Consider the following 14026-nt stretch of genomic DNA (forward strand, 5'->3'; position numbering starts at 1 on the left):
CCACTCTCACCATTGCTATTCAACATAGTGCTAGAAGTCCTAGCCTCAGAAATCAGGCAATAAAAAGAAATAAAAGGCATTCAAATTGGCAAAGAAGTCAAACTCTTCCTCCTTGAAGGTGACATGATACTGTACATAGAACACCTAAAAAACTCCACCCCAAGATTGCTAGAACTCATACAGCAATTCGGCAGTGTGACAGGATACAAATTCAATGCCCAGAAATCAGTGGCATTTCTATACACTAACAATGAGACTGAAGAAAGAGAAATTAAGGAGTCACTCCCATTTACAATTTCACCCAAAAGCATAAGATACCTAGGAATAAACCTAACCAAAGAGGTAAAGGATCTATACCCTAAAAACTACAGAACACTTCTGAAAGAAATTGAGGAAGACACAAGGAGATGGAAAAACATTCCATGCTCATGGATTGGCAGAATTAATATTGTGAAAATGTCTATGCTACCCAGGGCAATTTACACGTTTAATGCAATCTGTATCAAAATACCATGGACTTTCTTCAGAGAGTTAGAACAAATAATCTTAAGATTTGTGTGGAATCAGAAAAGACCCTGCGTAGCCAGGGGAATATTGAAAAAGAAAACCAGAGCCAGGGACATCACAATGCCAGATTTCAGGTTGTACTACAAAGCTGTGATCATCAAGACAGTGTGGTACTGGCACAACAACAGACACATAGATCAATGGAACAGAATAGAGAACCCAGAAGTGGACCCTCAACTCTATGGTCAACTAATAGTCGACAAAGCAGGAAAGACTATCCCCTGGAAAAAGGACAGTCTCTTCAATAAATGGTGCTGGGAAAATTGGAGAGCCACGTGCAGGAGAATGAAACTAGACCATTCTCTTACACCATACACAAAGATAAACTCAAAATGGATGAAAGATCTAAATGTGAGACAAGAATACATCAAAATCCTAGAGGAGAATACAGGCAACACCCTTTTTGAACTTGGCCACAGCAACTTCTTGCAAGATACATCCATGAAGGCAAGGGAAACAAAACCAAAAATGAATTGTTGGGACTTAATCAAGATAAAAAGCTTCTGCACAGCAAAAGAAACAGTCAACAAAACTAAGACAACCTACAGAATGGGAGAGAAGATGTGTGCAAATCACATGTCAGATAAAGGGCTAGTTTCCAAGATCTATAAAGAACTTATTAAACTCAACAGCAAAGAAACAAACAATCCAATCATGAAATGGGCAAAAGACATGGACAGAAATCTCACAGAGGAAGACATAGACATGGTCAACAAGCATATGAGAAAATGCTCCGCATCACTTGCCATCAGGGAAATTCAAATCAGAACCACAATGAGATACCACCTCACACCAGTGAGAATGGGGAAAATTAACAAGACAGGAAACAACACATGTTGGAGACGATGTGGAGAAAGGGGAACCCTCTTACACTGTTGGTGGAAATGGAAACTGGCACAGCCACTCTGGAAAACTGTGTGGAGGTCCCTAAAAGAGTTAAAAATAGACCTGCTCTAGGACCTAGCAGTTGCACTGCTGGGGATTTACCCCAAAGATACAGATGCAGTGAAATGCCGGGACACCTGCACCCCGATGTTTCTAGCAGCAATGTCCACAATAGCCAAACTGTGGAAGGAGCCTCGGTGTCCATCGAAAGATGATGGATGAAGAAGCTGTTGTCTATGCATACAATGGAATATTCCTCAGCCATTAGAAACGACAAATACCCACCATTTGCTTCGACGTGGATGGAACTGGAGGGTATTATGCTGAGTGAAATAAGTCAATCAGAGAAGGACAAACATATGGTCTCAGCTATTTGGGAAATATTAAAAATAGTGAAAGGGAATAAAGGAGAAAGGAGAGAAAATGAGTGAGAAATATCAGTGAGGGAGACAGAACATGAGAGACTCTTTTAAGTCTGAGAAATGAACAAGGGGTGGTGGAAAGGGAGGTGGGCTGGGGGATGGGGTGACTGGGTGACGGGCACTAAGGGGGGCACTTGACGGGATGAGCACTGGGTGTTATGTTATATGTTGGCAAATTGAACTCCAATAAAGAAATATACAAAAAAAAAAAAAAAGGAACAACCCCTAAGCAATGATGGGAAATATTACAGAAGAGATTATAAATATCGCAGGTGCAAAGAACACGATGCTGACAAAATCAAGACTGGGAAGAGAAAGGAGGACAAAAGGTGAGATGCAAAATCTTTATCTTTTAAGGCATCGAGTCAATGGACAATTTGTGTTATGAAACATAAGATGATAATATAGGGGCTTGGTGTCCAGGCAAAGTGTGGAGGGAGTCTCAGTGAGGGATAGCTGGGCATGGGGGTCAGGGTCCAAGCAGGGTGAGAAAGCCCTTGCCTCCAAGGCTCAGTCCACGCTGGGGTGGCAGGACCCAAGAAGGTTTGGAAGGGAATCCACATGGGGGATGGCTCAGGCCCCCTCAGAAGGGCTTAATTTAGTGCTCCTTTGTCAACATCTGGAAATCATTGATAATTCTGGGACAAAGGCATTTTCATTTTGCACTGGACCCTGCAAATAGCAGCTGGTCTTGTCCAGAGAAGGCTTTGTCATGCCTGTTCTGCTCAGGACCGCTCATGCCAGCCATGCCAGCCACAGAACATTTGCTATTCAGAGATGGGAGGCAGAGTGGAGGCTTGCTGGGAAAAGCTAGCTGGAAGTCAGCTGTGACCACTCAGCTGCATGGAAGATGGGTGTGTCAGCTGCGGGTGAAGTCACAGTGAGGGCATCCTCTTCATGGGAAACAGAAAAAAGATCTGTGCATTGAGATGTGTTTCTGAGGATGAACTTTAGCGAATCCTCAGCTGACCACATGATGCCCTGAGCCCCTCGCTTCCCCCATTTTCTGAGCAACTCTGAGAACAGAACCAAGAGGCTGAAGAAGGAAGCAGAGAAATGCCAAGAAAAGCAGAAGAGGGAGACAAGTTGAGCTGCCCCTGGGTGAGCTGCCCTTGGGTGAGAAAAGCAGAAGAGGGAGACAAGTTGAGCTGCAGCTGGAGAGACAGCAGAAGGACAGGACCATGTGGCTGCCATCAGCTCTGCTGCTCCTCTGCGTCCCAGGTGAGCGGGGCTGGGCAGGTCAGGGTGACAATGGTGTGGGGCAAGGCTGATGATGGGAAGGGAAGAGATGAGGATACAAGCTAAGAGGGGAGGAGGTGAGCATGGAGAATCCTTGCCCAGGCGAACAGGAGGAGGAGTTAATGGTAAGATGCTTCCACAGGGGAGTGTGTTCTGAGCCCTACAGAACTTGACCACTTGGAATCATCATTGCCACCGTTTTTGAAACTCAGGAATACTGTCTTATGCACCAGCCCAGTGGGAGGGGGGCAGACAGCTGATCCTATAGTGGCTAACCACTATACTACCTGGCTTTCTCTGTAATCTAATCCAATTTTTATCACAATCCTATAAAAATAAGAGACCAAGATGCAGAGAGATGCAAATTCTTTACTGTAGATCAGTTCATAAAAGGCAGCCAAGGTTCAAGGAGAAATACGTTTATTTCCAAGGTCATTGCTCTTCTTCTAATACTTCTTTCCAAGGTCATCACTTTTTATTATTTTTTTTAATAATGCAATGGTCACTTACTAGAGAAGCCTCCTTGTGAATAAACATTTATATGTCCCAGGGACCGACAACCACCCTGCCACCATGGGGGCCCTTTGCCTCTGACAGGTCTAGGCTGGCCCCAGGGGCCCTGTACTCCAAGCCCCTGTACACAGTGACAGTGACACTGCTGGAGACTTGTGGTCAGTCCTAGTCTGAGAGTTCCCATAAAACGGCTTCTCTCTTTTTGGTTTTGGAACACTGGAGGGAAAATGATTTATTATAAAAGGGGGGAAAAATCAAGACAACTCACCAGTTTGCTCTGGTCCTGTAAAAGCACAAATGTAGCAATTAGAATACAAAGTAAGCTGATGTCAGAGCCAACCTTCAGAGCCCAAGCAGGAAAAAATAATTTCCCTCACCCCCAGCTACATTAATCAAGGTGCACCAAAGCCCTTAAAATATCACTTCCAAAGAAGGACACTAAAATTCAGAACATAAAGATACTCTGCATGATAAAGATGACTGAATAGACAAACACATTAGACCTTTAAAGGTTGAGCAACTTGAAAGAAGAGGCCAGGTAGGAACCCTGCCCTGAAGGTCCCCATACCCCCACTCAGGTGCCTCCACAGCCTGAGCCTGGGGCCGCAGCAATTGCCCAGAGAAGGTTCAGTGCTGTCACCCCCACTCATCCCAGCCCCCAGCCTGGGTCTGGAGGGCCTCACCCTGGGGCATTTTGCCTCCATGAGTGTACTTCCTTAACCTCCCCACTGTTGACATTGGGGCTGGATCATTCTGTGTCAAGGGGCTCCCTTGTGCCCTGTAGCATGTTTAGCAGCAGCACCCATTGGATGCCAGGAGCAACTCCCCACCTCAAGACAACCAAAAATGTCTTCAAACATTGCCAAATGTTTCCTGGTGGGCAACATCACCCCTGGTTGAGAGCCACTGCTTTGTAGATTATTGGTGGGAGAGGCAGACATCCTTGTGATGGAGAATATCGATCAGTGGGCCACTTGAGCTTGCTTGTTGGGAAATGCATTGAGAAAATGCAAGGTATTTAAAATGAAGAAGCAAAAAAATACAGAGTTTCTTCTAATTGTAGAACAAAAATAGCAAAAGCCTCAGTATCTATGGATGAAGACCCATATACTGCCTGGATAGGTGGATGGAAGGAGAGAAGAATGGATGGATGGGTGGAGAGATGGATAGATGGACAGACAAATGGAGGCTAGGTTGGTAGAGTCCATGCACAATTCTTTTTCAGAAGTTTGCTCTTTTGCTCAAATTGTTTCCGAGTATCCATTTGCCCTCGGGGTTACCATCCTTCCTTGTTAAGAGCAGGTCAGACAAGAGCATGTCTTGGAGTAATGAGGACCCCTCAGGTGTCAGACCAGCATAGCTCCTTGGGCAGAAAGCACAGAGTTTAGGGGACTAGGTCCTGATTATTTAAAACTGGAGCTTCCAGGGTGACTGGAGGAGTGGGGACAATGCTAAAACTTTGGAGATGGCAGGAGAGCTAGAGATGAGGCCTAGGGCAAGCCATGGTCCCTAAAGAGGTTAAGTGATGGCAAGTGTTGCCACAGGATTCCGTCTCGGGAGGGAAATCCAGGTGTGGATGCCCTTAATTAAACCACAACGAACCCCTTCCTGATGGCTTCTTTTGTACCTCCTGGCCAATACCCAGGAGGGTGACCCAGACCTCTGAGCAGGTGGTTCCACCTATACAAGCGGGGGTTTATAAGCTTGGGGGCTACAGATAATCATTTGCGGAGGGGATGTAGCCAGAAGCTGAAGCCTTCATCTAGATTTCAGCACTTCATTTAGACTTACTTGGTTCCCATGCTTGTTTCCTGTTTCCTGTTCCATCTGTCCATCCATACCTCCCTCCATCCATCCATCCATTCAGAGTATACTCAGTGGTGTTACTTCGTTCTTGATGATTGATGGGCACAGCTGTTTCCTCTCAGAACTGACACATCTGGAGACCCAGAACCTGTCTGAGGCCACCCAAAATCATCCTCTCCCCCTACATTCTGAGTTGGCTGAGCCCACACAGGCTGAGCATGACCTCTTGAGTCTCAGAATCCTGTACCAGGCATCTCCTCAGGTCTTCCCCTTGTGTCTGCCAACACCCTATACATTCCTGGTTCCTGAATCCTCCATCCTTCAGCCCCAGGGTAACTTCTGGGTTCCCCTGGTTTCAGGACCAGGGGACCTGACCTCCCCGAGGTCCTTTCAGCTCATGCTCTTCAGGTGAAGAAAATATCGATGGTATCTTTCAGGCTGTTCGTCTCTGAGTGGTCCCAGCACTGCGATGGGCACCGTTGGGGGATCCCTGAGTGTGCAGTGTCGGTATGAGGAGAAATACAAGACATTTACTAAATACTGGTGCCGACAACCATGCTTGTTCCTTTGGAACCAGATTGTGGCCACCACAGGGTCTGAGGAAGAGGTGAGGAGTGACCATGTGTCCATCGTGGACCATTCTGGGGACCTCACCTTCACTGTGACCTTGAAGAACCTCACTGCAGACGATGCGGGAAAATATAGGTGTGGGATTGCGACAATATTGCATGAAGAGGGACTCCTTGGCTTCCTGCCTGACCTCTTTTTCCAAGTTCAAGTGTTTGTTTCCCCCAGGTAAGATCCTCCCTTCTTTTCTTGGCTACCATTGAAAAAGGGATCTGAGCTAATCCCTCAGAGCATTTGAGGAAATCTCAACTCAGAAGAAAAGAACCAAGCCTAGGGTTTGGGCCTCAGAGACTCAAGACCAAGTGTGCTGTTTAGGTGTGACTGTGTGGGAAATGTGGGTGATGGGGGTGTGTGTGAGTATGAAAGAGCATGTGTGTGCATGCATGTGTGAGACAGTATGTGTGGGAGCCCATGAGGGTAGAGGAGGGTGTGAGTATGACAAGTACTGGGGCCCAGGGGGTGAGGTGATTGGCCATGAGCTGAGCTTGGGGACGTCTCTCCTGGGGGTCGATATTGTTGAGCAGCTTAAACAGAAGAGTTACTCCCATGATCATATTGAAGGTGAGTCAAGACTAATTTGAGAGAGGAGTGCTTATAAGGGAGCATTTCATCCTCAAAGTTGGGGCCAGCAGGAGCTGAGTTCCCGTGAGTGTTGAGGGCTACAGATTCAGAAAGCTGTTTCTGGGAGCCAAAGTCTACTGGGTCCCCTCATCGCTCTTCCTCTCCATTCCTTACCACCTCATCTTCATGAGTCTGCTGTGTCCTGACACTCAAGATTGAGTCTTGAGCTGAAGGACAGGAGTCTGTGGCCCTCAGTGCAAGGCTGTGAAGCCCTGGTACCAACCAGCGTTGACATTGATGTTGACTTGTGAGACCACAGGACCTGAGCACAATGGCTGGGGGAGAGGCAGAGCCTGGGCTGTCCTGTCGAGGAGGAAACTCCTGTCAATCACCGTGTCCTTCCTACAGGTCCCTGCCTGGCCGTGTTCACTTCCTGCTCCTCATACTCGTGAAGGTGCCCCTGTTTCTGACTATGCTAAGTGCTGTCCTCTGGGTGAACAGGCCTCAGTGGGCAATTTGTGGGAAACAGAGTCGACCTGATGAAGACAACGATATCTTGTCCTGAAGATACCGCCCCTCAGACTAAAGAAGGAGGAACTTCTGGCCTCAAACCTTCTATCTCTTCTCACCTTATTGCCAAAGACTGGTATAAAAAAAAGTAATGAAATATATCACACACACAAGTGCACATAATGTAGATGTGCATGGTTCTTGGCTGGGGTGAACAGGGGAAGCACTTCATAGGACTCCTTACTTGCTAGCAGAGACCACCAAGAACAGCCTGGTTGGCTAAAAGGGTGCAAGGTGAGGGACTGCTTTTCAGTGACCTTGCCCTCCCGAGAACCCGCAGTGCATCCTCTCAATTCAACATCCTGTCCTTTCTCCATCCATTCACCAAATATTCATCAAAAGCCTATGGAGTGCCAGGCTTATTTCTAGGTGCTGGGGATAAAGCAGTCAACAAAACACAGCCTTTATATTCTAACGGGTGGTTTCAGGAAATAAAGAAACAAATATCAATTTATAAGGAGGATGATGAAGAAGAGTGGATGAAAGTCCATAAGATGGGGTGACAGAAGACAGGGACGGCCTGTTGGGTGAGAGTCTCAGGCAGGGGAGGGAGGGAGCATGGAAGGTCTGAGCAAAGGCAAAGCTCAGGGCACTGGTGAATGTCCTGACCCAGACCAGTGGGGCAGGAATCTGGGGAGTCAGGTAGATGTTGATAGGCTAGGCAAGCTTTGAGGGGGCAGTCTTCTGAGTGGTGGAGATCTCCAGGAGAGGAGCTCCATAGGATCAGATGTGAAGATGACTCAAGGCATTCACTTGAGGATTGGTTCATAAACGAGATTTGACCTGTGAGAAATAAAAAACAGTCCCAACTTAAGTTGAGGTCCTGGGAGCATGGATGGCAGAAGGAAGGGTGGGGCTTAGGGTGAAGAATCTGTTTCTGGAAGCCAGGTCCTGCCTGGGCAAAACCTCTCTCTCCTCTCAGTATCAGCCCATCTAATGTCCAAAGTCAGCTGCTGAGCTGAGGGCTTGGGGCTGAATATATCCAGATATCCACATCTGGCCCAAATGTGGGTTATTATGTCCACAAGGTCTTGGATCAGAGAGACAAGGGGGGAAGGAAGGAAGGACCTGGGTCCTCTTCTCAAAGAGGCAGCTCACTGTCTGTTACTGTGTCCCCTACAGGTCCCTAGCCAGCAAGGTCCACTTACTTCTCCTGGCCTTTCTGGAGGTGCCCTTACTCCTGACCATGCTCAGTGTTGTCCTTGGGGTGTCCTTCCTCCTGTGAGGACACTCACCAAGAGAAACTTCAGCCCTTCATGCTTTTTGATATGCTGCCCAGACACACGGACCTTCAGATTAGAGAAGATAAGGTATACCACATCTTATTTACTCATTTTTCTGTTGATTGTTGATGGCTTTGGGTTTTGCCCATCTGGGGCTATTCCTCAGCCAGTGCTGCCATGAACATTTTTGCACAGGTCACCTAGTACATAAGTGAAATGACTTCACTAGGGTATATACTTAAGGATGGAATTGCTAGGTTTTAGGTTTGTGCGCACTCAACCACACTAGATAATACCAAATGACTTTCTAAACCCGTCATCTAGGATTGAGGGTTCCTATTGACCTGCCCTTCCGTGTGACTACTTGGTTTGTGACATTTTAATTTTCAGTTTTTGCCAACTTGAAATAGTTTCTTCATTTCACCATCCACAGAGTGGCCTTTGGCTCAGGGCATGATCCCGGGATCTGGGATCGGGTCTCGCATCAGCCAAGGTCAAAACGTAGGTAGTTTCAAGCAGGAAAGAGGCTAGTGCAGGATTTGAGGTCACTGAGAACAGAAAAGAGGCACACAGGCTCAAGGGGTACAGCATTTACTTACAGCAGAGGAGAGAGAGAGGGATTCAGGTGGTACGTTGGTCGCCCATGGCCAGCGCATCCACTCTGCAGCCAGTGTGGGCCATGGGTCTACATGTACCCCACTGGTCCTGAGGAACCCTGGCTCCTACTGGGATGTGGCTAAGGGTCACTGACTCATGCACTTCAGCAGAACAAAGGCGCTCTCAGTGAGCCTGAAAAATATTCCCACAAAAAGTAATAAACCCAGCACAGTCTGTGTGGGTTGTTTTTCTCTCAGTGAGGAAATGTTCCAGGCCCCAGGCACATTCTATGTGCCCAAGTAAGAGTTAGGCAGGAGGTGGCCTTTCCCAAACTTCTTGTGGTTTTTTTTTTTTTTTTTTTTTTTTACTTCTTGTGGTTTTAATTTGAGCATCTCTGGCTGCCATAATGTTGAGGACCTTTTCACTTGCTATTCTGTTCAAGTTTTGCCCATCTTGCTTGGGTTTCTCTTTTCCTTCCTGAATGATAGGACTCATACTCTTGCTGGTGAAATTTTATCGATTATGCCTTTCAAATATGTGCTCACATAATTTGTGGCTTATCTTTTCACTCTAGAGTCTTTTCATAAATATACTACTTAACTTTAGTGTATCTGAATTCACCAAAATTATTATCTTTTTAATACTTCATTTATTCATGGGAGACACACAGAGAGAGGCAGACATAGGCAGAGGGAAAAGAAGGCTCCCTGCAGGGAGCCCAATGTGGGACTTGATCTCAGGACTCTGGGATCATGCCCTGAGTTGAAGGCAGATGCTCAACTACTGAGCCACTTGGGTTCCCAAATTCATCAAAATTATTATATTTGCTCTTTTATACCATATTTAAGAAAACCTTCTTATCACAAAGTTATAAAAATATCCTCCTATATTTTTTCTATGTAGTTTAAAATTTTGCAGTTCACATTAGGTCCTTGATCCATCTGGGATTGATTCTTTTTTGTGTGATGTGAAGTTGAAGCCACTTTCTTTTTCCCCATGTGAATAACCACATATTCCAACATATTTATTGCTTTTCCTTCTTTCCTCCTTTACCTGAGCTATATCAAGTATCCATGTAAAAACAGGTCTGTTTATGAGTGCTCTGTTCTATTTAATTAGGCTATACACTTTTTTTTTTCTCATTAAACTTTTGTTTTAATGGGTCTCAAAATTCTGTGACAGATTCTTGGTCAAGTTGTTTCCATTAAAAAGTACTAATTTTAAAAACTAATAACTTAAAACTGCCACACATGCACACACACAAAAGCAAATCGTCCACAAAACATTCTCCTTTCCTTCTGAAGGTTTTACGATGCATTGTTATCATTAACCGGTCTTTTACTATTAAACTTAAATGGCCAATTGACACAAACAGTTATGAAACCATTCTTCCACCACTGATTAATACTGGGGTGGCAGGTATTGGGGATAATATTCATTTAGCCTTCTGAGCTTTCTGGGCAGACTTCGTGACTTTACCAGCTCCAGCTGCCTTCTTGTCCACTGCTTTGATGACACCCAAAGCAATCATCTGTCTCACGTCAAGAACAGCAAAATGGCCCAAAGGAGGATAGTCAGAGAATCTCTCAACACACATAGGTTTGTCAGGAACCATATCAACAATGACAGCATCCCCAGATTTCAAGAACTTGGGACCATCTTCCAGAATGACAATCTATCTTCTCCTTTAGCTCAGCAAACTTGCAAGCAATGTGAGCTGTGTGACAATCCAGCACAGGTCCATATCCAGCACTGATTTGGCCTGGATGGCTCAGGAAATCACCTGAGCCATGAAGCCAGCTGCTTCCATTAGTGGGTCATTTTTGCTGTCACCAGCCACATTGCCACAACGAACATCTCTGACAGATACATTCTTGACATTGAAGCCTACATTGTCCCAAGGAAGAGCCTCACTCAAAGCTTCATGGTGCATTTCAACAGACTTTACTTCAATTGTAACATTGATTGGAGTAAAGGTGACCACAGTGCCAGGTTTAAAAACACCAGTCTCCACTCGGCCCACTGGGACAATACCAATACCACCAATTTTGTAGACGTCCTGCAGAGGCAGACTCAAGGGCTTATCAGTTGGACGAGTTGGTGGCAGAATGCAATCCAGAGCTTCAAGCAGTGTGATTCCACTGGCATTCTCATATCTATGGGTGACTTTCCATCCCTTGAACCAAGGCATGTTAGCACTTGGCTCCAGCATGTTGTCACCATTCCAACCAGAAATTGGCACAAATGCTACTGTGTCGGGGTTGTAGCCAATTTTCTTAATGTAGATGCTGACTTTCTTAACAATTTCCTTGTATCTCTTCTGACTGTAGGGTGGTTCAGTGGAATCCATTTTGTTAATACCAACAATTAGTTGTTTTACACCCAGTGTGTAAGCCAGAAGGGCATGCTCATGGGTCTGCTCATTCTTGGAGATACCTGCTTCAAATTCACCAACACCACCAGCGACAATCAGGACAGCACAGTCAGCCTGAGATGTGCCTATAATCATGTTTTTGATAAAGTCTGTGTCCTGGGGCGTCAATGATGGTCACATACTTGCTGGTCTCGAATTTCCACAGGGAGATATCAATGGTGATACCATGTTCATGGTCAGTTTTCAGCTTATCCAAGACCCAGGCATACTTGAAGGAGCCTTTTCCCATCTCAGCAGGCTCCTTCTCAAATTTTTTGATAGTTCTTTTGTTTATCCCACCACATTTGTAGATCAGATGGCCAGTAGTGGTAGACTTACCCGAATCTATGTGTTCAATGACAACAATGTTGATATGAGTCTTTTTCCTTTCCCATTTTGGTTTAGATTTAGCAGTGGTTTTCATGACACCTGTGTTCTGGCAGCAAACCCATTGTGAAAAAGCTAATTAGGCTACTTACTTATCTGTGTTCACTACCATAGTGTCCTATTAACATTAGCCATATAAAGTAGTTCCATGTTGTTTCTCTCTTTAAAAACAAAACAAAACAAAAAACCTAGAAATAAGATTTTAAAAAATACAAAGAGAGAGTAATAGGGTTGAGAAACTCATAACATAATATCCAAAATGTCCAGGATCCAATAGAAATCACTCACTTTACCAAGAACCAGCCATCTATAGATTCAATGCAATCCCTATGAAGAAGATTCCAGTGATATTTTTTATAGTAGCAGGGGAAAAATTCTTAAAATTTATGTGGAGCCACAATAAACCCTGAATAGCCAAAACAATCCTGAGAAAAAAGAACAAAGCAAGAGGCATCATATTTCCTGATTTCAAGCTACATCATAAAGCGATAGTCAGCAATACAGTATGATACTGACATACAAACAAACAAACAGACCAGTGGAACAGAATGGAGAGCCCAGAAATAAACCCAAGTCTATATCTTCAACTAATATTTGACAAAAGAACCAAGAATACACAATGGGGGAAAAGGCAGTCTCTTTAACAAACGGTGCTGGGATAGACTGGATATTCACATGGAAAAGAATGAAACTGGGCTCCTTTTTTTACACCATTCACAAAAATTAACTCAAAATGGATTAAAGACTTCAGTGTAAGACCTGAAACCATGAAGCTCCTGGAAGAAAACAGGAATGAAGCTCCTTGACATGGGTCTTGGTGAGGATATTTTGGATATGACACCAAAAGCATAAGCAACAAAAGGAAAGAGAAACAAGTAGGACTACATTAAACTAAAATGCTTCTGCATAGCTAAAGAAACCATCAACAATGTGAGAAACAACCCATTGTTGGGAAAATATATTTGCAAACCATCTATCTCATAAGGGGTTAATATCGAAAATATACAAAGAACTCATACAGTTCAAGAGCCAAAATAATCTAACCTAAACAATGGGTAAAAGATCCGAATAGACAATTCTCTAAAAAAGATATATGAAGGGTCAAGAGACATGAAAAGATGCTCAGGATCACTAGTCATTAGGAAAATACAAACACCTGTTAGATGGCCAACAGCAAAAAGGCAAGAGATAACCAATGCTGCCAATGGATGTGGGGAGAAAGGAACCCTTCCATGGTGGTTGGTGGAAATGTAAATTGGTGCAGCCATTATAAAAAAACAGTACAGATGAATCTCAAAAAATTAAAAATGGAAATACAAAATGATCCAGCAGTTCCACTTTGGGGAATATAGCCAAAGGAAATGAAAATACAAACTTGAAAAGACATTTGTACTGCTATGTTTACAGTACCATTATTTAGAAGAGCCAAGATATGGAAACAATTTAAATTTCAGTAGATAAAGGAGCTGTGGTATGGATATGCAGTGGAACATTGTTCAGGCATAAAAAATGATGAAATCCTACCATTTACAACAACATGGATGGACCCTGAAGGCATTACACTAAGCAAAATAAGTCAGAAAAAGGGAAATACATTGTGATCTCATATGTTGAATCTAAAAAACAAAAAGAGAAAACAACCAATATCATAGCAAAAGATCAGACTTGTGGTTACCAGAGGCAGAAGTTGTAGGAGATAGAATTGGAGGAAGGTGGTCAGGAGGAAGATTTCAGGGGTGTCTGGGTGGCTCCGTCGGTTCAGTGTCCAACACTTGATCTCATCTCAGCTCTTGATATCAGGCTCTAGGCTCAAGTCTTTTTTTTTTTTTTAAGATTTTACCCATTTATTCATGAGACACACACACACACACACACACACACACACACACATACACACACACAGAGGCAGAGACACAGACAGAGGGAGAAGCAGGTTCCATGCAGGGAGCCTGATGCAAGACTCAATCCCGGGACCCCAGGATCATGCCCCAGACTGAAGGCAGGTGCCAAACTGCCGAGCCACCCAGAGATCCCCTAGGCTCAAGTCTTGATCTCAGAGTTGTGAGTTCAAGCCCCACGTGGGGCTCCATAATGGGCAAAGAGCCTACTTAAAAAAAAAAAAAAAAGCATAAGATTCCAGTTATAAGGTAAATAAGTATCAGGGATGTGATGTACAGCACAATGACAGAAATCAATAGTTTGAAAACAGGAAAACA

At 44.5% G+C, this 14026-nt stretch overlaps 1 protein-coding gene and 1 pseudogene across 1 annotated transcript; one reads left to right on the top strand and one right to left on the bottom strand.

Annotated features, from left to right (window-relative positions):
• Positions 1 to 2920: 2920 nt before the first annotated feature.
• CD300H (CD300H molecule) lies at positions 2921 to 10372 on the top strand. Its single transcript, XM_025999689.2, has 3 exons — positions 2921 to 3095; positions 5870 to 6227; positions 7029 to 10372. The coding sequence occupies exons 1-3, from the start codon at positions 3056 to 3058 to the stop codon at positions 7183 to 7185; spliced, it is 555 nt and encodes a 184-aa protein (XP_025855474.2). The 5' UTR covers positions 2921 to 3055; the 3' UTR covers positions 7186 to 10372.
• Positions 10373 to 10414: 42 nt separating this feature from the next.
• On the bottom strand, positions 10415 to 11847 carry LOC112920656 (elongation factor 1-alpha 1 pseudogene; annotated as a pseudogene).
• Between the last annotated feature and the right edge of the window lie 2179 nt (positions 11848 to 14026).

Source organism: Vulpes vulpes, chromosome 2 (assembly GCF_048418805.1).
Source record: "Vulpes vulpes isolate BD-2025 chromosome 2, VulVul3, whole genome shotgun sequence".
In the NCBI taxonomy this organism is placed as follows: Eukaryota; Metazoa; Chordata; class Mammalia; order Carnivora; family Canidae; genus Vulpes; species Vulpes vulpes.

Excerpts from the sequence above, each read along its gene's own strand:
- CD300H (XM_025999689.2), top strand. The coding sequence starts at position 3,056 with ATGTGGCTGCCATCAGCTCTGCTGCTCCTCTGCGTCCCAG. Across the intron at positions 3,096-5,869 it reads GCTGCTCCTCTGCGTCCCAG|GCTGTTCGTCTCTGAGTGGT; the intron begins GTGAGCGGGGCT and ends GGTATCTTTCAG. Across the intron at positions 6,228-7,028 it reads CAAGTGTTTGTTTCCCCCAG|GTCCCTGCCTGGCCGTGTTC; the intron begins GTAAGATCCTCC and ends TCCTTCCTACAG.